The sequence below is a fragment of the Cololabis saira genome, chromosome 22 (assembly GCF_033807715.1).
Source record: "Cololabis saira isolate AMF1-May2022 chromosome 22, fColSai1.1, whole genome shotgun sequence".
NCBI classification, from domain to species: domain Eukaryota; kingdom Metazoa; phylum Chordata; class Actinopteri; order Beloniformes; family Belonidae; genus Cololabis; species Cololabis saira.
In genome coordinates, this window is record NC_084608.1 from 21,989,753 (window position 1) to 22,014,839 (window position 25,087).

The following is a 25,087-nucleotide window of genomic DNA, read 5'->3' on the forward strand; positions in this document are numbered from 1 at the left end:
AAATACAAAAATAAAAATAAAACAGTATAACTTTATACCAGATGTATCCTTTTTGATACATGACTTTTTGAAACCTCTGTTTCACCCCATTACTAAACAAAACAAACTTAAATAATTATCCCATGTATTCATAATAATACAAGAAACAAATACTATTTAGCCACTTTTAAAAACAAAATTAAACAAATAGGTTCTACATTGACTGAATAGCCATGTTTATCCATCAAAAGGAAAATACAAAAATAAAAATATAACAGTATAACTTTATACCAATGTATCCTTTTTGATACACGACTTTCTGAAACCTCTGTACCACCCCATTACTAAACAAAAAAAACTGAAATTAATAATTACCCCATGTATTCATAATACAAGAAAAAAAATACTATTTAGCCACTTTTAAAAACAAAATTAAACCAATAGGTTCTACATTGACTGAATAGCCATGTTTATCCTTCAAAAGGAAAATACAAAAATAAAACAGTATAACTTTATACCAGATGTATCCTTTTTGATACATGACTTTTTGAAACCTCTGTACCACCCCATTACTAAACAAAAAAAACTTAAATAATTATTATCCCATCTATTCATAATAATACAAGAAACAAATACTATTTAGCCACTTTTAAAAACAAAATTAAACAAATAGGTTCTACTGTACATTGACTGTATAGCCATGTTTATCCATCAAAAGGAAAATACAAAAATAAAAATAAAACCGTATAACTTTATAACAGATGTATCCTTTTTGATACATGACTTTCTGAAACCTCTGTACCACCCCATTACTAAACAAAAAAACCCTGTAATTAATAATTGCCCCATGTATTCATAATAATACAAGAAAAAAATACTATTTGGCCACTTTTAAACACAAAATTATACAAATAGGTTCTACATTGACTGAATAGTTTATCCATCTTTTTTAGGTTTATTTGTCATGATCAATATTGTTGGTATTACCGGTAGTAGTTGTAAAAGTAGTAATATAGGAAGACCTGAGTCTAGGCCTGTGTTATATTCATAAGAACACAAATATTTCTGTATTGCATTTATGGGCTCATGGCAAACATTTTGTAATGATTACATTGTCTTTTTGTCCATCCATCATCTACGATGCATCTTTATTCCTGGCTGGAGCTTTTCTCAGATGTCTTCAAGTCAAAGGCAAGGGTACATCTTAGACATGTTGTCAGTCCACTGTAGGGCCACATTAAGACAACCAAACGCTCCTTGCGTTCACTCCTACAATTTAGAATCACCAATCAACCTAACATACAACTGTTTGGTCCGTGGGAGGAAGCTGGAGAAAACCCACGCATGCACAAGGAGAACATATAAACTCCACACAGAAAAAAAACGAATTTTCTTCCTTTTATTTTATTTATTTGAATCTTCAATCATATACACGTTTCCCAGATTATTTTATTAATGGAATGTTACCTCACTACATTTTATGTCACAAAGGAAAGTCAATAAACAGCAGTTCTGTACATCAGAGCTTTTTTATTCATTATTTATTTTTCCACCCTCTTATTAACTAAACAGGATAGATGAATTCAGGACACAACTCAGATAACAATTCCATGACAACCCACAGACAACTTTTATGTAATTTTATTCATCACCACCATACATTTGTGGCAAGTAGAACAAGCACAGTATTTTACAGTTGATAGATGTAAATGTACAGCAAGAACTCAATAGAAATGTTTAGCTTTTTGTTTTTTTGCCAGTGTACAGTTCACTGTGGGAAAGTGATTTTCATCTATCAATGCGGTGAACAGCCAAGATGGAAAGGAGACAAAACATTGTGAGCCTTTAAAACAGTTACTTTTTCATTTCAAGGATTCCACTTCCAGGCCCTCGCCTCTTCGCACTGCATATGTTACAAAACTGCAAGCAAGGGATCTAAGAGGAAAAGGATGCATAAGTCTTGGTAAAGTATTGAATCATGCTTGTGATGTCAGATAAAGTAACACTAAAGTAAAGACATAATGTGATGTGATCCAGACTATGAGCACGTCACTTACCGCTCCCGAGGACGGTAAACACTCCTTGTGGAACATGTGCCGGCAGTGAAACACCACCACACTGAAGGATTTGGCGATATCTGAAACACATGCCACGCACGTCAATATGCCGCTACGAAATGCAACATTTGAAAACAGCTGGACACAACTGCATCATGACCTACCTGAAGGTAATATTGTAGTATGACAAGATTCACAGATGTTCCCCTCTGAAAGGATAAACAGATATATTTACTATATCCATTTCTACTAATTCTGCATAAATGTCCAAAAAGCTATGATATCTGCCCTACCATCCACCCTGACTCCTCTCATCTGTGTTCGATGCATCTTCTGGAGCAGGGAGAGGGAGTCGGCCACCAGGATTTTCTTGCATCCTTCTCTCAAAAGAATCTTACATATGGAGGAAAAAGAGAGTAATAAACAAAATAATAAGAATGAGCATTTTTTTAGTGTCCTGCTGATAAATTATAGCAGCTCTCAGATGAAATAACGGCACTGACGACAGCTGAATATACATATATTTAATACATGTTATAAAAATGTATGGTCAATTTATGTCTATGTGTAGTGTCAGAGGTTGTGTGTCAATTTTAGTGATTTTTTTCCGAGTATTTCTCGTCGAGGGAGTAATAACTATTACTGGAATGAATAGAAAAAAACTTCAAAAGTAAAAGGCTTATAAATGTTAAATAGAACATTAAAATATCAAAATACCTTCAAATAGTTTTTTTTCCATTTCCTTTCAAATGGTTGAATCAAATTACTTACAGAACTACAAGATATGATCACTTAATAGAGGTAAAATGTCTTAAGGAAATGGAGAAGTAGTAGAGATATTTTGGAGATATCGGGTTCAAATGCCAACCTAAGCCATTGAAAACCTAGTGACTGTTAAGGCTGGTAAAGAGTTGTAAAAATAATAAAATATCTGATTCAGAGCGGCAAGTAAGAACAGATCTATTGCTTAACTATTAGCGGTTTCTGCATTCTACGGACATCAAGTGATAAATTTGTTTTAAAGGGAAACAATCAACCTGTAGATTGTAGTCATGGAGGATTTTCACAAGTGAATCTCGGAGGTTGGGGATCTCCATGCCTTCCTTGATGCGGTGGATGAGCAGAATGGGATCAACGTGAGTGCCGATGTTATTGAGGAGGCCGGTGATGAACGCTGAAATCAGCAACCCAACGAAAAGATAGAGAGAGAAGATATGGAGTGATACGTTTTGGAAACAAAATATTGGCTGAGTATAAGTGAATCAGCTGGAGATGCAGAGCCGTACGTGGCTTGTCGATGGAGTAAGAGATGAGATCCTCCCACAGCTCTGCATCGTCCTGCTCTTTAGCAAACTCTATGGCTTTGTCCACATCCTCCAGCTCCTCCATGATCATCTGCAGGGCTCTCCTGCAGTTGCCCATCCTGCCTGGGAGCAACAAACCAGATTAGTCTCTCACTTCCATCAACTGACGTAGTCGTTACTAAATACTTACTGAGCAGGAAGACAGTCTCCCCTACAAAGTTCCTCTGCTGGCAAATCTCAAGAGCCTGAGTCCAAGCGATAAAGAGAAAGTATATTACATTTTGGATTTATTCATTTTTTATTCTGGTGCCTTAAATGTGTGCTGGGATGAGATGTACCTTTTCAAGAGGACAGTGTGTGCTATCCCTCAGGAAAGGCAGGAAGTTTGGTCGGTCATACTCGGCATACAAGCCTATCTGTCTCTCGTGGTACTTTTGGCCTTTGTGGTGATCTCGTTTGAACAGTTTATGGAGATACTGCAGGGAAGAGATGAGTTAAACTCACCGTCTGATCACATCTGGGTTTAATGTAATGAAATGGAAACACAAGCCTGACTGACCACGTGCAGGAGCTCAGGTCTATCTGCTAGTTCTTCCACCACCCTGTCAATCTGTTGGAAGAGTGAAGAACAAGGACTCAGTGAAGAAATAAGAAATCAGTGAAGAAAAAAGATTCAGGAAAGTCAGGTGCACTTACAGATATTTTGTCTTCGTTGTCGAGAAGCATGTCGACAGCTTTCTAACAACATAAAATTACACAGACAGTATATTACTACAGTGGGAAAAAACATTTGTGTGTTGAATATAATACAACTAGACCGATGTTTCTTTACCTCCTTGTCAAAGTCCATGAGGAGGACGATCTTGTCCTCTATGGAGGAGAAAAGGTTGTGTTTGTGGATCAGCTGGTAAACATCCTTGTGCCTCAGTCTCAGGTAGATCTCCAAGGCTCTGTCATACCGCTGGTCATACGTGTACCTGAAGACAGCATTCAAGACCTACAGGTTATCTGATTACTTCATCTAAATCCAGGAGCTTTAAAAGCGCCAAATAAGTGAATTCCATTGAAATTTAATTATGCAAAATAAAGTAAATTCTATTGTTTTAGTCCTGTAATGTGCACATGTCACAGCTACTCACAGCTCCGCCAGCGTGGTGAGGAGCGTGCTGTTGGTGGGATCTCTGTTCAGGTGGTCCGTGACGGCCTGAACGATGGCCATGTTGTTGTAAAGCTCTCCTGGCCACTCCCGGACCAGTGTGGCAAAGCCCTGTGTGGAAGAGAGAAAACAAAACATGAAGTCAATTACTGTACTACTGGATTTGTTAAAGGAAGCTGAGCCAAAGAAAAGTAAAAGTACCTCGTAGTCAGTTTTAAGAAATTCGTGCAAGATCATTTCATAGATGGCCGGTCTGAGACGCAGATCTCCTCTTGGTAAATACTGGCTGATGGCCTGAAAATTAGAAAGGAGTCAAATTTACTGGCTGACACTGGACAAAAGAAAAAACTGAAATAATCCATCAGATTTGATTCCAGTTTAATAACCACAAAAAAAGAACAACAATGTTCTGAAATTAGTTTGCTTTCAGTACACTCAGCTGTACCTTCAACTGCCCGATGGTCTTGAATCTGTACACTTCATTCTCCCACAGATCCATGTTTTTCCCAAGAACCTTTTGACACTTCCTGCAATGAAATAAATAAGTCAATTCATCAATGAATTAGTAACATATCTACCACCTTAATGAGATGTAATACCGCTTATTTAGTACTTGATGAAGTGATCATTAACAAACTCAGGTTTTGATTGCAAAACCTGAATGTAGCTGAAAAAAAAGACCATAAACCTCAATAAAGTGAAGAAACAATGCAAATAAGAGTGGATTAAAGTTCCTCTAAGACAATGTGTATTTTACGTAGTTTTTATTAATTACATAACAATATTTAACATGTTACATTATCATCTGAGGTAGTTTTACATCATTTTAAGTCCTGTAAGTACGTTTTTATGGCCCTGATATGCTCGAGAGTGCAGTCTTCTTCATATCCTGTCCTGCGCATAAATGTGGAGCAATTTTGGTCCATTTCCCTTTACTGAGCAGCTCTAATTCTGTGGTGTTTGTAGGTCGTCTCACATGAATTACGTGGTTTCATTAGTTTTTTTATTGGATAGCATTATGCTGCTATTATCATTTTTAATATTCCTCTCGTTGCATAATCAACCTACTCTATATTCAGATCACTTACAGATCGGGAGAACAATCACTTTCTCCCCATAACTCCAGTAATCTCCTGATGGGGGATTCATGAAAATCAACAACTACTTCTGATTTCTTCCATTTGTACATAATGGATCCAATAAAGAAAGGCTCCAAACCTAATTGTTAATCACCGATTTAAAACAAAAAAACTTGCCTTTTATTCAATAAACTATGGGTCAAGGAAGTCTGATAATGTTTGAGGTCATATTAATTCAACAATGTAAAACAAACTGTACTTCTAGACACTAAACTTTCAGTAAGCAGTATTGGGAATAATATTTTTCCCCCAGTAACGGGTAATCTAACTAATCACTAACTAATTACTATTTCAAATGTGACTCACCTCAACCTGACTCGCTCAGAATGAGTCAGGTCAGGTGATTACAGCAATTACATATCATGTCAGTGTATAGTAACGCGCCACATTTCACTGTCAGTAATGTTTGAAATAGTAATTAGTTAGATTACCCGTTACTGGGGAAAAATAATGGCCGCTATTTTTAACGCTGTTATTCCCATCACTGTCGGTAAGCATTCGAGTTTGATTTCTGTAAACGAACAGAAATTCACCTCCTTACCAAGTAAAGATCTGGAAAAAGTTAACAAATCATCCTGAATTGTTCAGGAGAACATTAAGGTAATTAAAATCAGCCTCAATATATTGAGTTCTCACTACAAAGAGTTTCATATACTGTTTTTCCACTGATTTATTTCAGTGTCAAACAAAGTTCCCGTTTTAAGGTTGTGGAGAAAGAACGATGTAATTCAAACATGACATGCATCTGCAGTGAATGTATGACTCACCTTGCGGCACCATCATAGTCGCCCTTCTCCACTAAATGATTAATATAAGCCATTCCAATTTTCTGAACGTCGTGTCTCTTGATGTTTTTGAAGCTGATTTCTGCAGCCATCAGTGCCTCCTGTCACAGTAGCAGAACACAAAATTAAACTGTGCCATTGCAGACTGTAACCTTTAGCAACGGTCATTAAAGTTCAACAACACAAACCTCATATTTCTTCTTTTCGAGCAACCAATCAATATGGTCATCCTGGTCTCGCTCTTTGGCCACGACAATGTCTTTGGGACTGATAATGTAGAAGAGTGACTCCCCTTCCGAATGTTCTGTTAATGAAAATACATTCATAGCCTTGCGTACATTACAGCTGACATTTGAGAGTCGATGCATAATGAAATCAGAGCGGAATAAAAAGGCAACATGACATTTCTCTGGGGGGAGTTTTTCTTTTTTTATAGTCTCACCAAGGCGGTAGTCCCTGCACTCGTTGTCCTGGAAGTGTCGTACAGTCAGAGCGTCTGAAGAGATCTCCTCGCAGTTCTCAGGCAGAGGCTGGATGATATCGAGACGAGGCCGTGCGCGAAACTCCTCTTCCTGGATGCAAATGTAGATGAATAAAAATCGACCTCTTTAGACCAGTTGCAGCTTTTTAACAATGCATTTAAAAGTGTCGATGTTACCATCTGGTCAGAGTTCTCCTTCACAAAGTACAGGGTGACAAGCTGGTCGGCCAGCGGTGCCAAACCACAGATGAAGAACTCTGTATCAAAAGCAGACACTTAAAAAAAAAAGAGAGAATGTGAAAGCATTAATAAAGGGATCAGAGGTGGTTTAAGCTGACATGATGCATGATGTAATTATAATGTAATATACTAGTTTAACATCTGAATCTGGGGCCTGTACTACAGTGTCATCCTGATGAGGGTCCACATTGGTATAATTCCTGTATATTCATCACAATTGGGACAAAATCAATGTTTAGTTACATACGACTGTTTACTTGTGCCTTTATACCTATTTCCACATAGCGGCTGGGCAGATCTCTCATTTCAGTGGGATTTCGCTCTTTCACAACACAAATCTAGACAGAAATAAGAAGATGACATTAAGAATTTCAACAGCAGGTGTCTGTGACAAGTAGCAAAATAAGCAAAGAGCAAACCTTTATAGAAGTTCCCCATCCAACAATGAGAGAGGTGTTGTCTTTCCAGCACAGGCTGCACGGGTACATGTCAGGCCTCAGATTGGCGTTATCTCTCAACACATTGGTGATCCGCTGCTTTGTGCTGATGTCATAGATTTTTACTCCCTAAGAGAAAGAAGGCAGTGTGGGAAAACATAAGCGGTGTACGCTGTGTATAATGTGGAGTGAACTTACGAGCCTGTCACTCACCACGTTGTTGGACCAGGCAATCAGGTTTGCTCTCCATTGGATATTGGTGATTGTACCTTCACCTTCATGTAAAACCAAAGTCTTCCAGCGATTCAACCAGTTTCTTTCGTACAGAAGCAGCTGCAAGAAATAGACGATAAATGCTGCGGGCTGTAGTTCAAACAGGCAGCAGCTCAGGAGTGCAGCAGCGCAGTCTGACCTACAGAGGGCAGTAGATGAACAGCGTAATGCACTGAAACAGCACAGAGCCGTAAGATAGATGCAGCTTTATGGTATAAGGCTGATTTAACTTAAACTGCAAATAATGAGTTAAAATCTGCTTTTCCTCCTCACATGCATACTAATTCCCAATTTTTTGCCACAATAAATGAAGCCAGACTGCTTATCTGGCTCCACTGAGGCAAGAAAAGCTTCATAGTATCTTCACTTTCATGAAAGAGAAGTCATAAATGAAGAGTCGAAAATGTCTTGTATTTAAAGGCTTGATGTCACACCCATCTTTCTCTCACATCGTGATAATTGCTGCTTCTTTAGGTTGCACACCATTTAGTATAGACACTGACGGTGTTTTAAAATCTAGAAAAAAAAAAGTATACTTAAACACAAGATCTTTTCATGCGATATGTTCTGCGTTCTTACAGAGGTGTGGAGTGCTTAAAGCGTTACGTGTGGCTTTTCAACCACAATGCAGTGCGAAGAAATGACGGGAAGGCTCTTTAATTCAGCAGTTGGGCTATGTTAATAAACAGTTTGCTCTACAAAGAGACAATATGACAAAAGAACTGAGGAGACAAAATTGAATTTCCTTTGACAGGATGTGGCTCCCGTTGAGGCTTATTGATTTTCATCACAGGCACCTTGTGGAGGCCTTCGCAACATGGAACTGAGAGGAATCAGCACCAATTGAAAGAAAATGGCAAAGTAACACTAATAATGGAGTTTCATGGAGAAAGTTCTTTTCCCTCCCAATTCTGTACGAATGTCAGTACGCCTTATTCAGAGATGCAACAATGCCACATCAGTGCAGTTTATGAACCTGTAGCAGGTTGGCTGTGATAAGCGGACGGGGCTGTATGTGCCCGAGTATGCTAGGACCTCACGATAACGACATCTGCTAGCTGGGCTTGTTAAACATCACCTCTGAAACTCTGTTGAGAGCAGCACTTTGTGAAAATGGGCGGCTCTGCTGAGAGCACTCCACCTAAGACGCAGAAAAGTAAGAGCCTTTCACAGCAGTCACAGGCCTGAGCTTTCAGCCGAGCCACAGTGACATGGCTTCACAGCAATCAGTTGCAGGAGGACAAAAACCAGGATGAGGAATGCCATCAAGACAAGTCTTTAAATGCTTTTAATCATTGGAAATATAAAAAGTGCTGCTCAAACATACCTTGTTTCCTCCGGTAACAAACTGTTTGTAGTTGGATCTGCTGAACTGAGGGTGTAGTGCCACCACCTGCACACAGATTTTACATTTACTCATGCCAACAGAGACATAATAAAACAGGAAGTTAGCAGTAAAGAAGTCACAACTTACTTTGATGGGAAAGTCAAAGTTGTCATGGAAGCCCTCTCTCGTATAAAGACCAAATACCTGGACCTGAAACAGAGATGAGGCGAAAAAGAAGTGCCAAGCGGAGGTAAATAAGTGAAAATGTCTCCTTTAATTGCCGTCTCTGCAACTATCTGAGGCCACCGGGGGGCGTGTGGTCAGAAAATACTTTGATTGGCTTCCTACTTCTCCGCTGGGTCGCCAATTAGTGGACAAGTTGATTCTCTGAACCCTGCAGGGTTTGAAAGCAGAAGTCCTAATCTCTGACTTGAACACGACTTCAGTCTGCAGTAGACGGTACAGTCGGCATTGCAACTGTAATGTACAATTATAGTACCACATGTTTTTCCCCATCTCAAGCCCTCCTCCCACACAAAATTACTTTTTTTTTTCAGCATGGGGAGAGTAATGTAAAACTCAGATCCCATCTCCTTTCTTCAACCATATCGGTGATTAAGGATTAAGTTAGATTTCAAAGGATTAACAGCAAACTGAACTGGTGGGGGCAAACAGCTGCTGTAGCGATGATTTTAATTGTCTCCTCCACTTTTTTGTGTGACAAGATCTTGTTTTTGCCACCAAAGTGCTGGGAGTAGGGAGGAGGGTGATATCAGAGAGCATCTCTAGACTGCAAAACCCATGAAGGATGGTGGTAATGATGAGAAGAGACAAGATAACAGCAAGAACATGCAGAGGGTATCCGTAGAGGAGCTGATGGCTGACTGACAGCTGAACGGATGCGAGTACAACCCTTTACCGCTTTTCGAAATTGTTACAAGCTTTTCATAAATTTCAAAATCATGGGTTATGTGTAGATATGGCGGAGATAAAACTCCTGGTTAACACTGCCTTCTGAAAATTCCCTCCCTAAGGCCTTAACTCAAATCAAATCGTTAGCATACAGTGTGAGGCTGATAAGATGAGTTTATATGAATTATGAATGATGAAAGACGGCGATTAGTGATTCTTCGCCGCCGGCCCAAGGACCGGTAACCAGCGGCGATGAGGAGACAGATCTCACCTTCCCATCCTCGGAGCAGATGCCCACATGCTCTCCACTTTCATCCAGACTGATCTGGTTGATCTTCACTGAACTCTGCGGAGACACAATATCGAGGCATCATTTCTTTTCTTTTTTTTTTGGGAGGGGGGGAATTCCATTAAATGGCTGGCCAAGTTGAAGCTGGCTGACATTTTAACCCAAGAAAGCAAAATGCCATGAAAAGCAAAGGGGAAAAAAAAGTACTACCTTGGATCATACATGACTGTCAATCCAAAGACAGTTGCCATTTTTAAAAAAAACATCCCCAAGTACCTGTTTGACTAAAGGGAGAAAGGTTTCTGTTGCCTATCACTCGTTATCAATTCCTTCACAGCAATAGCTTGACCAAAAGGCAATAATCGTAATCATGTCACTGATGTGAATTTGTAACAACGTCACTGGTGCAAACTCAACGGGCTCAAGGGAGGAGCATCTGAATCAACAAAACACGTTTAGGCACAAGAATAGGTAATGTCGACCCCAGTTACTGATTTTGGACTTTCCAATTAAAAGATTCCTCTTGTGTAAATGTATGGTGAGAGTAAAAAGTACTGTCGGGCTAAATCTGACTATTGAAGCTTCCTTCAACATCTAAAACATATTTACATATACATTTTTTCAATGTCACTTCAGTATTTTTAAACTACTTTTGTACTGATTTCATAAATGCTTGTCAGTTTAGTACGAAGGCATTTAGGCCTTGAAGGAAAGGTGGGTGGTTTCATTGTGATGCAGATGGTTTACTAAGCCACAATCACACAGGATCCATCCTGCCAGCGATGCGGCCTCCTGGGCTGAAAATAAGAGACACACGAGTGCAAAAAACCCCCACAAAAAAAAACTAAAACCTGCAGTTCCTCCACTTTGGGCACTTTTACAGAGGATGCATATGTAACAGGTGTTTTTACGTTGTTACTGTAAAACTTTAAGTTGCGCATAACTGAAGGGACTGACACTTTGAAAAATGAGTGTAGAGGCTGCTATCTACAGTACAACCTAGTGTCCTTGGCCTCTCAGTGCAGTTCATTGCTCTTTTTATGTCATGCTCAGCTCCCCCAAAAAAATAGTTGGACATGGCTAAATGCCAAAAATTGTAAGCTTCAAAATGTAGTTGCATGATTTTCCCGGCTTACAGTTAGTTTTGGTGTGGCAATGGTAACCGGTAGTAGTTCATAAACAGATGTATACCAGAACTAGAGAGTATTTTTTGTCTCTGAGGAAAGTGCTGAATACTTTTCTTGGCCGAAAATATGTTTTTCCAAGTCTTCTTCGAAGAGTTGAGTCACATTTGAACCACAGTTCGAGGTGCTCTCTGATGGCTGAGGATGGGGACAACTCACCTTCATGAGCTTTTTCTCTGGTTGCATTCACACTACAGGCTGGAAAGCTAAAGTGGCATAATGGCCAGCCAGACAAGTCAAAAGCACATAATTCCTCCACTGCATTACAGGCTGGACAACCCTGCATTCTGTCGCTCAGTCTTTATTGACTAACATTATGAACCATGGTTTATACGGGTGACATTTTACTGATGTTTGCTTTTTTTTGTACCTTTTAGTTTTGTAATAGCAGGCTCTGGTGCTGCATTTGAACATTCAACCAATTATTGTATACTTTCATCATCTGAACCAATTCTACCACAGTTATGTCCTAGATGGTTCCCCTGATTTGGGAAAAACAACTACTGTGAGGTAAGAAGTCAAAAAGTAGAACATACACTAAGACAGTTTGATAGTTATGAGAGCTATGAAAATATTAGTCTGAAAAATCTACCAGCTTTTCTATCCAATCTATGCAATATCTAGCTATTTAATCACCAAATGTGTAATAGATTTGATAGATTGGTGGGTTTTGGGTGCTTAAATTAAGTTATTTCCAAAATCTGAGAACATATTAATTCTTGGAGAAGAAGTATGTTTTATAAATAATAATTACAATAGCATGTATTATAATGTGCACGTATGGCTGGAAACATCTGAAGGTACTCACAATTTCAAACTTCTGAGTAACATTTCCTTGAATGTCCAGCAGAAAGACCTTTCCAAAGTGGGTGCCTAAGGCGAGGAACTAAGAAAAAAAAAGAGAGACAAACAAAATGAAAGCAGGAAAATACTTTAAGCCAATTCAAGATGTTGGGGAAAAAATAAGATAGTAGTCTTGAACGTTAGAGAGAGAGGATAAAAAAAAAGGAAAAAAAAATCCTGGAGCTGCAGCGACATGGACAGAGTTGGGATTGGGTGGGCTTGGAAGCAAAACTGTGAAATTGCAGGGAGTGGAAAATCCCTATTTATTAAAGCAGACAGTGTGAAATGGCATTTCTTTCCCCTTAAATTAAAATGCTTAAGCATAATAAATGCACTGTACATCTGACTTCTTCCCATGCTCCCCATGCAACCCAATCACCTCCTTGCCCAGCACAGACTACTGAGCAGCAACTGGTTTCTGTGTTTTGTGCTCCAGCAGAACTGCAAGTGTGCATATTGCACGTGTGTGTGTGTGTGTGTGTGTGTGTGTGTGTGTGTGTGTGTGTGTGTGTGTGTGTGTGTGTGTGTGTGTGTGCACATGTGGGTCCGCAGGGACAAAAACATTATAGAAAGTGGGGAGCTTCTGGCATTAGATTAAGTGTGTGTTCTTCCACCCCAGCTTCTGCTCTCTGCCCTCCTCCTAATCCCCCTCCCTTCTAGACCAGCATGTGGATGTGCGGCGAGCCCACCATGCTTCAGTGCAGTCTATAATGAAATGCTTATATTTACAGGCACAGCTGAGCATGTCAGACAGAGCCCCTGCAATCTCCCCCAAATAAAATAACCAAAAATAAATAAATAAAATGTTCAAGCTTGTGAGGCGGAGCGACTTTTAAAAGGGATTTATCTGGATGGAATTGTTCAAATGAAATTCCGATTCAGACACTTAAAATATGAGGCAGCATAAGGCATTATGGTGCTGCCGGTGGCTTTAAGGGTGTGGGACTTTCGTGGCAGAGGCAGGGAGAGGGGTTGTGTGACCACACACGTAGCTGGATGACTGAAGGTAAATAAGCGCAGAAACCCCGGGAAGAAAGAAAGTCGCATCACATTTAAAATTTCAGCAAAGAAGGGTCCTCCTTCAGGTACGGTGTCCGTTGTGAGGTTAAGAAAGAAAGGAGACCAAATCCTGCAGTACAAATAAATAAATGAAAATCAATTGTGGTTAATAAAACATCAGGCGAGGAGATGTAACTGTGTATGACTTTCTACTCAGGCGTGCAAGTGTGCTGCCGGTGCCACGACGATTAAGCATCTTGCCGAGTGTTCCTCTTACAAATATCAACAATCGGAAAAGGGGAAAAGAGCCAAAAATATGTAGGAGTGGGAATAAGAAAAAGAAGAAAAGACAATGGTGCATTTTCATGCATCTCCCAGAGAGGAAAAGAAGGTGCGAAAAGAATGGCCTGCCTTTACAGATTGAGCAGGAAGAATGAAAACCAGATTTGAAGATGACATCTCTCAAATGTGCACATAAACAAAGGGAACTTTCCTCTAGAGATGATTGGACTTGAAAGTGAAATGCCCTACGGGTGGTAGATTATCACTTTTACCTTGTCGTGGACGGTCATACAGCTGGCTGCATCGTTCTGGAGGATTTCAGTCACGCCATTGGAGAGTCTCTCATACTTCAGCTTGGGCTCCTCCTCGCTGTCCTCTTCCTGGTGGAGAGTAAGATTGGCTCTTAGTAGAACACTTCCTTAAAGGTAGTCATTACAACAGTGTCACCTCGAAAAAGTTTGGAAAGGCACTGCTAAAATAATCTACAGAGAGATAAGGAGTATGCACAATGTCCTCCTTGAGTATGATGTGCTGTCACCAAACCAGATCTTTGATAAAACTAGCGAGCTGAAGCTCCACAAGGAGGTGACTCACCTTCATACTCTGTGCTCCCACAGCAACTTAAAAGGCCCCCTGTTGAGTTTGAAGCCGAGTGGCTTGGACTGCTAGAAGCGTCTGAAGTGCAAAAGAGTCCTGACAATATGACCACTTGTTTAAAAATCAGATGGATTGACAGGAAAACTCTATTTCCATCATTTTATGAGAATACTAATGTAAGGTCTTGGACTTTCTTAAAAGCGCACATCAACAGTCAGGAACACAAGGATTTTAACCAAAATGCAAAAAGGAAGATACCAACAATGTAGGGCTGTGCGAATAATCGATTTTAAATCTAAATCGGATTTATTAATCAAAATCGATGTTAAAAAAGGAAAATGGATTTTCCTTTTTTGCAGCTGGCTGCATTACAGACAGAGCTCGTCTAGTCATCTTTGTTTGGTCAAGAAAATTGTAAATGTTGTCACTTTACTAAACTCAAGGAGGATTTACAGTATCTTTCAATTGCACTTCATTCCCAAGAGGGAAATTTGTTTGCTATTTTTCTTTAAAAATAAAGATAAAATATTTGAAACAATTTATTCCATTGTCTTTTGTAGTTTTACCAAAAAAATCGAAATTCCGGTTTTCAGAGAAAAAAAATCGGGATTTTATTTTTGTCCAAAATGGCCCAGCCCTACAACAATGTATATGCTAGCAGAACTAATTTCTGGTCATTTCTGGATCTTCAGCAACACCTCTTTCAGGAGGTTCACTTCCAACCTCCCGAGTCTCTCTTTACTAAATTAGTTTTTCCTAAATTTATATCTTTGAATATATTGTATATATATTGTATATTGTTATAGTCACATTGCAACAACACAATCTTCCTTTGGGGACGAATAAATTCTCACTTGAATAGAATAGAATAGAATATCTAATGAAACAGATCACAGCTCAAAATAGACATAACAGAATATAAATAAAAAATAGAAACATATTAAAATCCAAAATAAAGTAGAATTCCAAGTAGAATAAATCAGAACTCCTAATAGAAAGGAATATAAACCCAAACAGAACAGAATATAATTCCATATATAGAGTAGAATACAATACAACTCAGAACAGGGCAGAGCACAGACAAGAATAAAATAGAGTATAATTTCAAATTGAAAAGAAAACCAAATAAAAATACAATAGAAATCCATATAAAGTGGAATAGAACATAAGTTGACATAGAATAGGATTCCAAACAACAAAATAACTAAAAGGATAGAATAAAGTAGAATAGAATTGAGAGGAGAGGAGGACTCCTAATATTTCTGAATTGAACCAAATTAAATGTCTAGTTAAATGTCTGTAATTTCAGAGCCCAAATCTTCCAGTGTTTATCAACATAAAGGTGAAAATTTGCCTTTGACAGCCAATCTTCTAGTGTATCTACCGGTACTCTGTTTTTTCCCCACTCATCCACTGATTACTGGTTTTCCAACCTTATTAATAAAAATGCATATTCAGAAACTAGACATAATAAATGAAGATTTTACAAATGTTTCTAGATATGCGATTATTAAGGCTTCGTTCATCAGAGGGCGGTAAGTGACATTAGTCCTTCAGCCAGAACAGCAGAAACACAACACTAAAACATGAGTCAGAACCTCGAGCAACAGAAAAGAAACTTAGCTTGATGGAAAACACACTGGTCACATCTTTTTGTTTTTCATTTTATTCATCTAGCTATTTGTTTTTATTAGTGTCTACCAATTGTTTTTATTTGTAAAGTTAACAGTATAGATGTAAACAAAATATGATTCTAAAAAAAAAAATGATATCATTTCTTCTGTGCATGCAGAAAGAAATGCAAGAAAAGTCCAAAAGTCCATCTTCGGTAAATTACTTTTTTCCTTGAACAGTTATTTATTCCATCAAATGTGAGGAAATTTAAAAAAATATATATATACAGTATGCCAGTCAACAGTAATGACTGAAATTGTATCTTTCTCTATCCATTTACATGCACTCATAAGGTGCTACTATATACACAGGAGCATTGCTTGGATTCCTTCACTATATTGAGCAGCAGTAATATATATCTAATGCATTTGGGGAGGCTAGTGTACACACATATACATGTGTGTTTCAGGAGATATATGCACATAGAAAAATCTCCATTACCTTGCATGGAAAGCTTGATAAAAACAATTTTCCTAGTCCTGTTAATCCCTAGTGAAATACATGAATTTATTGTTTTCATAAAGCAAACTTAAGGTATTCCACTGTGTTACTCTTTCCAGCATGAGTCAACATTTGTGGCCAGTCACAGCCTGAATATTACTCATAATTCGGTTTATAACCAATGCTGCACAGTCTGTGGCTGCCCAGAGGGTGCATCAACTCAAAACATTGTCTGCCATTATGTGCTACTGGGTTGGAGGTGGGGGACAATAGCGTGGAAAAAATGTTATTTTCAAAAACAATCCTTTCCCACTCAACAACGCCATATCTAGGCTATTTCCTGTGTATTCTGGTTGTGAGATTTCTGATGCGAGGGCATTTGTCACGGGTTTCAAAAGCGTATCAAACAACAAAAGGCAAACTTCATCCCAACAGGAAAAAAAAAAAAGATTTCCCATTTTAAAACTTTTGCCATCTCTTGTAAGTTGGTCTTTGTTTTGTCAACTGCAGAACCGGCCTTTATCTTGAAAGCATTTATGCCATTTTTCTTGCCTATTGCCAGTTTAAACACTACAGGTTGAACCATTCGATGGTACTCCATCAAGGTTAACATTCTGCCTTGAGTAGAGAGGATTACACTTGTTACCACCTTTTAGAAAGGAATAATAAAAAAAAAAGAAGGAACGTCAAGCATATCAAGCAATCATCTATTTCATACATCCCAGCTGAATCAAATACAATGTACACATACGTGACTAATTTTGAGGAAAATGGACTTCACTTATTCTTGTATATACAGCACAAATGAAAACTGTATGTCTTGAGCATAGAGGTCTTTACCTATGTTGTAAAACAAAAACCCCATGATTGAAATGCATTCAGAGAAAGAATACAGACACTTGTATAGTCTATGAGGACTTGAGTTGTGTGTCCCAACCAATTTTCTGAAACACTTATTGTTTATCTTAAATTAATGCCCTATTTTATCTGCCTTTTGGGCCACTGACGTACACATTTTGACTGGCTTTCATGTTTTAACAACCACTCCATAACAATTTTTTTTCTCTCCTATTGGCAACCGAAAAACAACAAGTGAAACACTTTGTGTCAACATCTAAGATGATGAACTACTTTCAAAGTTAAAAGCTAGATATAAGGGTGAGACGGCCCTCGAAGCTTCTTAGAAGAATGCACTGGTTGTTGAATGCAAGCATATTTCAGACTGAATTTGAACAAAAAACAAAAAAAAAACACTTTTTAATATTGTATTCTTAGAACTGAACTTGGTATTGAGTTGACATGTTGTGCACACTTGCATTTCTTTTTTTCTCCAACATCAGTTTTATCTGTTTCAGGGCTTTTTAGACTTTCTCTTTTATGATGAAGGTTTAAACTTTCTCTTTTACGGAATGATAAGTGAAACACAAAAATCAAAGGCATTTCAACAAATTCTTGTGCTAAGATTTCTGAGATCTAAATTGTGACAACATAGCTTGACATAAAAATAAAATTGACGACGTCTCAATTGTTAAGACTCTTTACTGGAATGGGCATTAAACCAAACCATACTAGTGGACATCTGTAGGACTCTGTGACCCAGATAAAAACATTGACACGTAGATCGGATAAAAACTTTTCCTTTTTGATAAAGCTTGTAGTTGGGGCTGGATCACCCCATGAGTTTGCTACTAGAGGCCAAGACTATTGGGAGACCTCCCACGATGCACTGGGCTCTCTCTTCACTCTGACTCTTCACTCTTCTTTCATGTACAGTACAGACCAAAAGTTTGGACCCCATTCGTTTGAATGAGAAGGTGCATCCAAACTTTTGGTCTGTACTGTAGGTATTGTATATGTATAATGTATAAGTATGGAATGAAATTGAATCAAATTTTAACATAAGTGAACTAGATTGTACATCTTTGGAATATATTGAATGTGCTTTATTTTTAAAATGCCTTGAAATTACTTTTAATGTAAATTGGTCTACTCAAATTAAGTATATTAAATATCAACAAGTACTTATTCTTAAAGTTTTTAAAGTTCATAAAAACAATAGCATGGCAACACAAATGACAAGTCATCAATTAATGTTCAAATTCTGTATATCTGTGAGAGAGACGTATATAAGAACATGAATTGAGAAACTATCTGACAAATGCAGAGCAACAAACCGACTAGTATCAAGTAAAGACATCATGAAAAGTATGCACTGGATTAGGACTAACTGAAAGACTTATCGTTTTTGTAGTAAAAACCTGTAGCTCAATTCTGAAACTATCTTGCCTGTATTGTATAATGGCTCTCTTCACCTGATACTAAAAGCACTTCCATTCCCAGTTTTTTGTTATTGGATAACTTTCCTCTCTCTTATTTATGTTTAGCTGGGTCCTGTCCATTCTAATCTTCTGACTTGTAATGCTTTTACTATTATTTACAGTAGAAATAGAAATATTCTTGATCGACCGCTGAAGACATGATTTCCATTTTCTTTTATGTTAACTCAAAACAGTTTCTGAATCAAGTGTGATTTAATGTTACATTTTGTTCTTGTCTATTGTATGTTGAGAAACAATAAGTAAGAGACTGTTTCTGGATGTTCTCCACTTTACTTCAGTTCACTGCTAACTTCACAAGGGACGGACAAGTTTTCGGCACACCCTTATAATTCATTCTGTTTTCTGTTTCCTAAAAAAAGCAAACTCCTGCTTCCGTCCAGGATGGCATGTAATGTTATGTTTTATTTAGCCCATGTGTGATTCTCAGAAGCACAGGTATACTGTAACACGCTGAAGTTCAGGCATAATATTGATGGGTCTGGAGAGCTATCTGTAATTCATGAGTGCTTGACACGTCTCAAATCCTGACAAAGATCCTTCAGGGATCAAGCTGTGTTGATGTATTAGACTGTATTCATTTGACACAATCTGAGTTCAAAAATCATTCCAGCCTGACAGAACTGTGCACACCCCTGATACAATATATACTGTTGAAGTTTTTTACACTTGTACACTTGTGAAGCAGCATGACATGTTTCCCCTTCTGTTTGGTTTGCATCCTAATAACTTGCCTTCATTCAAAGTCGTTTAAAGTCTCGCTTAGGGTTGATGTAATGATACATTTCTTACCTCAGACTCGTCTGTAAACTCCTCACTCGGTTTTCTTTCCTGTAGGAAGAAATATGTTGAGCTGCTACAAACAATATAATAGGAGTAATAGTTAGTTGGCAGTGGTGCAAGATTTCAAAGCCACATTTTTTCTTGAAGATTAACTATTGGGACCACATAATTTAAAATATAAAATATAAAATAAAATAAATATCCACATATTTGATGTGATAAAGCTACATTTAAAGCACTAGCCAGCTAGCTTTGACGTATAAAGCTTACCTGCTCCCCCACTTCCGCCATTGTGATACCAAATACTGTTATAAGCGATAACAATAGCTAATCTATCTTAAGGCGTGTTTAGTAAATACATGTAATTTGTCCTTCTTGCCAAAGCATCCAATATATAGGTGATGTTTTGTTGTCGAAGCCGTGGCTGTCATCAGTGAAATCACATGACTCGTGCATGGCCGCAAAGCATTGTGGGGATTGAAGTCTTTAAGCAGAGAGCGGCGATAATGTCTAAAGATCATCGAAGTCAAAGCTTCGTAAAGTTTTCGTTTTTTTTAAATGTTTCATCCTTAAGCTGATACGCGTTTTAAGTTTGGTTTTGCTCATTTTATAATTCTATAGAGTCTTATTTCCTACATTTCGGAGACATTTCAGAAGAAAATGTCTTCTGCTGATGCGTTTAAACTGCTGCAGTGACAGGTATGTATGGATAGCTATAAAACATGTTTATTTAAGTTTTGTTACACCAATTTATATATTTTGTGTGTCATGCACAAGTCAAATGGCCCAAAGAGTCAGAGGCTCTAAGCTTATAACTGAAAGAAACACAAAACTCCCACAAGGTCAGATAACCAAGAGAGATAAAAGGGTTACAAATACAAAGTTACAAGTGATATAAAATTATTTTACATGGAGACAGCATGAACAATCCACGAGAAGCCAAATGAGAGAGAGTCATGCAGAATTCACTGACAATGTATTTATTATGTAAAATGAGCCAAAATAGAACAGAATATTATTTCTCAATTCAATTTTCAATTTTATTTATATACTGTAGCCTCTATTACAACTAGGGTTGCCACCTTTCAGAAATAGAAATAAGGGACGCCCTGATTTCAGCAGCACAGGCGCCAAAAAAAAGCCCCAAAACTTCTAAACTGCATAAAAATCTGTTTATTTTATATGAAAAAAACAAAACACTTTGATTTAAAGTTTAAAGTGCTTTAATAGCATTGAACTTGCATGACTGTATAGACAGACAACCGTACTAGTAACTGAAATATCCTCCTATGCTGTGTATGTCCACATCAGCCAAGATGTATAATATAGCTACAGGTGAAGAATATGGTGTAAAAGTTAATTTATTTCAATAATTCAACTAGAATATGGTGTAAAAGTTAATTTATTTCAATAATTCAACTAGAATATGGTGTAAAAGTTAATTTATTTCAATAATTCAACTAGAATATGGTGTAAAAGTTAATTTATTTCAATAATTCAACTAGAACATGGTGTAAAAGTTCATTTATTTCAATAATTCAACTAGAATATGGTGTAAAAGTTCATTTATTTCAATAATTCAACTAGAATATGGTGTAAAAGTTCATTTACACAATCAAAGATTTTGCTGGCCTTAATGTTTTCTGTGTTTTATTTTGTTCATTATTGTTAAATTTAGTATTGATGTTTGTATGACAGACGTGTGAATGGGGCGTTAATGAAAATACGGGACAAATCGCGTCCCGTATTAGTTCAATACGGGACGCAACATTTTTTTCTCAAATAAAGGACAATTCCGTATTTTACGGGACGGGTGGCAACCCTAATTACAACAGAAGTTGTCTCTAGGCGCTCTCCAGAGACTCAGAACATCTTTTGTAAGTTGGCCCAGAACATTCTGTAATGCAAGACGACAACGAATCAGACTATAATATATATATATATATATATATATATATATATATATATATATATATATATATATATATATATATATATATATATATATATAAGTAAAACAAATAAATCTATCTGCTGTAAGTTAAAGCAGGGATATATATATATATATATATATATATATATATATATATATATATATATATATATATTTATATATATATATATATATAACAAAGTAAAACAAATAAATCTATCTGCTGTAAGTTAAAGCAGGGGAAAGCTGCTGGAGCAGACATCAACCCAGGAGGGCTGAAAGCACCTACGTGAAGTACTCCAGCACCTCTTGAACAAGAACCTGCTTCTCCAGAAAGTTCCAGTGCTCTGGGAAACATCCTCCTAAAAACAGACACCCTGCGTTACTAAATGACTAAAGACCAATAGCACTGACTTGTCACATTATTGAGGTACTGTCTCACATCGCACCATAAGTATGCCCGTTACAAGATCCCTTTCAGTTTGCATACCGGTCCTTTGAGAGTGTAGAAGGTGCTATAATACATCTGCTGCAGAGTTCCTCCTCGGACAGAGCCAACTCCCTGGTATGCGCCACATCCCTTCGACCTCTCAAGCACCTTCAGGACCATCCATCTGAGACTGCTGAGGGCAAAACCTGAGAGTGTGCAGGTGGAAACTCCCCTGGTGATACGGACTGATGACCACCTGAGGGACAGACACCAGTTTGTGTGCCTGAAGGTCTGACAGGTAACATCGGGGACACCCCCCCCCCAGGGGACAATGCTAGCTCAATTTCTCTTCTTCACCCACACTTCAGACTTCAAGTGCTGGACTGTCTTGACACCTACAGACATTTTCCTATGACCCAGCTAGAGGAGGGGTGTGGAGAGCAGACAGGCTGAGGGGAATCGTGATCTGTTTGGACTCCAGCAGCCACAGGTGTCCCCAATCTCTCACAGACGTTGAAATCCTCTCATCCTATAAGTACCTACTCTACTGGACAATAATCTGCAGAGGCCGTCTATAAGAAGAGCTTGAGCCAGTTTTACTCCCTGAAGATGCTCAGGTCCTTCAGTGTATGCTCCAGATGTTTTATCAATCTGTTGTTGCGAGCACCATCTGCGTTGCTGTGGTGTGCTTGGGGGCAAGCACCAGAGCAAAGGATGCCAGAAGATGAAAGAAACTCATTAAAAAGGCAGAGTTGGTTGTTGGCTCCAAGCTTGTCACTAGTGATGCACCGATTGTTCGGTAACCGAAATTGTTCGGCCGAAAATGGCAAGAAAACAGTTTCAGTGTTCGGTGGAATAAGTGGGGGAAAAAAACGAACAATTAATAACGGCGTTGTAAAATAAGGAAATAGACTGGCCGATCCGTCCCGTAACGTTGCGCACTACATAAATCCTTGGCCAACCAAAAACTAACATTCACCAGGAGGTGGAACCAAAACAACATAATGCTGGGAAATTAAAAAATTTTCATTTTTTTATGTTCAATAAATATTTTCTACCTTGTAATTTTGTAAAAGATTTTTTTCTTTGAAAAGCATGCCTAAATCAAATGTATTTGATTTATGCAATGGTGAAAAAATTGGCAAAATAAATGAAAAACTGCTGAAGAACCATGTTCGGTATTGTTCGGTATTCGGCCAAGTGTTTAATATTAATTTCGGTTTCGGTTTCGGCCACAAATTTTCATTTCGGTGCATCACTACTTGTCACAGTAGAGGACGTGGCAACGAACAGAAAGTTGGCAAAACTGTGCACAGTCATGAGCAATGCCTGCCTCTTACCCCTTCATAAAAACCCTCGATGGCTCAAGAGCAGCTTCAGCAACATCCAACCTGGCTGTTTAACGAGACGATACAGAAAATATTTCCTGTCCTGTACCATCAGACTCTGTAATTCATCCGTCCATGTCCAAGCTGTGATCGCAGAAGTGGACTGAGTTACTTCATGTCATAGGTGACATTTCATCTTCACTTACCCAGATTTTATATATCTGTATGTTAGTTGCACAACTGGCTCTTCAAAGCCTTCTATTGCACCTTATTATTATCACAACCCTATACATTGTGTGTATATTGGCTTGTACACATTTACTTCTACTTTACATATTTCTGTCATATGTCATTGTTTGTTTGTTATACCTGGCTTCTATTTATCCATCTATCAACCTATAGATTAATGAGGTACTTTTTGTATGTCTGTGCCCAGGATTATTTATACTTTGACATTTCAGACTTATAGTACAATTCCCGTATTTTTCTGTCTTCCACTGAAAGGGGAATGGATGTCCTCTTATGATAATGTGACAAAAAAAGGTTAATTATTAGATTTGTTGGTAATACTTTAGCTTATTGTACTGTGGCCTTTTTTGTTTGAGTTCATTAGCAGTTGCCTCACAGGCATACTGTGAGGTAAAATGTCTCATTTACCCTTTGGATTACTTGACAGGACAAACATAAGCTGTCATAAGTGCAGATGAAGGAATCGTCTTGCAGACTTATTAACTTGTGTTGCAATAATAGTCAACACTACTTTGTTTCTCTTGAATCCGTGCAGACATTCCTTAGCATGGTGTTGAATGAACCCCTCAGATATTGGTCGGCTGCCCTGCTCCTTCGTCACGGCGCTGACAGCCGTAGTCCAGATGAATGCCAAAGGTATGATTTGCCTCTTCTTTATTGAGATTGTCTCACACCTCCCTCTTGCTTCATCCATCCTCAGGAGAATCTTAATGCACTGATACCAAGGGGGAATAATTTTTTTTTCTCTTTACAATCTGCTTAGCAATGATTTATTGATTGCGGCTTCCACCCTCACAGAGAATTACCGATCCTTTTTGGGAAATCAGATTTTCACACCTTTCATGAGTGTGTATGTGGCGCAGGTCTCCAGAGACGGTGTGAGGGAAACTGACTTTGAGGCGCAGTCGTGTGTGAATCTCTGCGGTGTCACTCCTCTGCTGCCAATGGTATCTCCAACGGATAGCTCCTGTGATTCTCTGCTTCTCTCCTCAACACTCTTTAAAGTTTTGCATTATTTATTTGTTGATAAATACAGCCCGAGCTTAAATTCATATGTGTTCATTCCCATTCAAACCATTGAAACGCACACTTCGCCCACTCTTATATCATAAGCATGCAAGAGCATCTCGTGGACAAAAAAGGAAAATAATAAAAACAACCCTTGCCCTCATAGGAGGAGTCAGATTAGTGCACTGAAAGCTTTGATGCTCCAGAATGTCAGCTCTGCGGATCGATCTGGCAAAAAACACACACACACACCTGACCAATCAGAAGCGCCTATCTGTTGTGGACCTGCTGGGCACCGTGGTTTACAAGCTTCAAAGAGCTCCTTTTAATACACAGCTTTGATAGCCCTCAGCTTTCACTGACCCACCGACCATTCACTGGGGAGCATTTTAGCTTTAGTGGAGGAGAGAAGCATAACTGTTGATCATATTAACGAGCCTGGAATAAGAAAAAAGAAAAGAGAAAAACATTTTAAGTTTTCTCAGTATTGGTTTGCTCTTTCAGGAATGTACAGAGGGATTAGTTTGTTTAATTTGATGGATAAAATCAATGCCAAACATCCTTTTCATAAGCAAAACACACATAATATAACATCATTAACAATAACATTAGGCCCCTATC

At 38.2% G+C, this 25,087-nt stretch overlaps 1 protein-coding gene across 1 annotated transcript; it reads right to left on the reverse strand.

Moving 5' to 3' along the window:
* Window positions 1-1,721: 1,721 nt before the first annotated feature.
* vps41 (VPS41 subunit of HOPS complex) lies at window positions 1,722-19,970 on the reverse strand. Its single transcript, XM_061712954.1, has 28 exons — window positions 19,789-19,970; window positions 19,528-19,566; window positions 13,960-14,067; window positions 12,372-12,449; window positions 10,362-10,436; window positions 9,326-9,388; window positions 9,179-9,244; window positions 7,792-7,911; window positions 7,561-7,707; window positions 7,413-7,479; window positions 7,079-7,176; window positions 6,863-6,992; window positions 6,609-6,724; window positions 6,403-6,521; window positions 4,942-5,023; window positions 4,698-4,790; window positions 4,480-4,607; window positions 4,173-4,317; window positions 4,037-4,078; window positions 3,900-3,950; window positions 3,679-3,816; window positions 3,531-3,585; window positions 3,323-3,463; window positions 3,074-3,210; window positions 2,330-2,429; window positions 2,201-2,245; window positions 2,037-2,116; window positions 1,722-1,914 (listed from the first exon to the last, which is right to left on the reverse strand). The coding sequence occupies exons 1-28, from the start codon at window positions 19,807-19,809 to the stop codon at window positions 1,834-1,836; spliced, it is 2,565 nt and encodes an 854-aa protein (XP_061568938.1). The 5' UTR covers window positions 19,810-19,970; the 3' UTR covers window positions 1,722-1,833.
* Window positions 19,971-25,087: the final 5,117 nt, after the last annotated feature.

Coding starts and splice junctions, on each gene's coding strand:
- vps41 (XM_061712954.1), bottom strand. CDS start 19,809: ATGGCGGAAGTGGGGGAGCAG. Junction 7,480..7,560: donor GATGGGGAACTTCTATAAAG/GTTTGCTCTTTG, acceptor ATTTCTGTCTAG/ATTTGTGTTGTGAAAGAGCG. Junction 3,211..3,322: donor TTACTCCATCGACAAGCCAC/GTACGGCTCTGC, acceptor TGCTGATTTCAG/CGTTCATCACCGGCCTCCTC.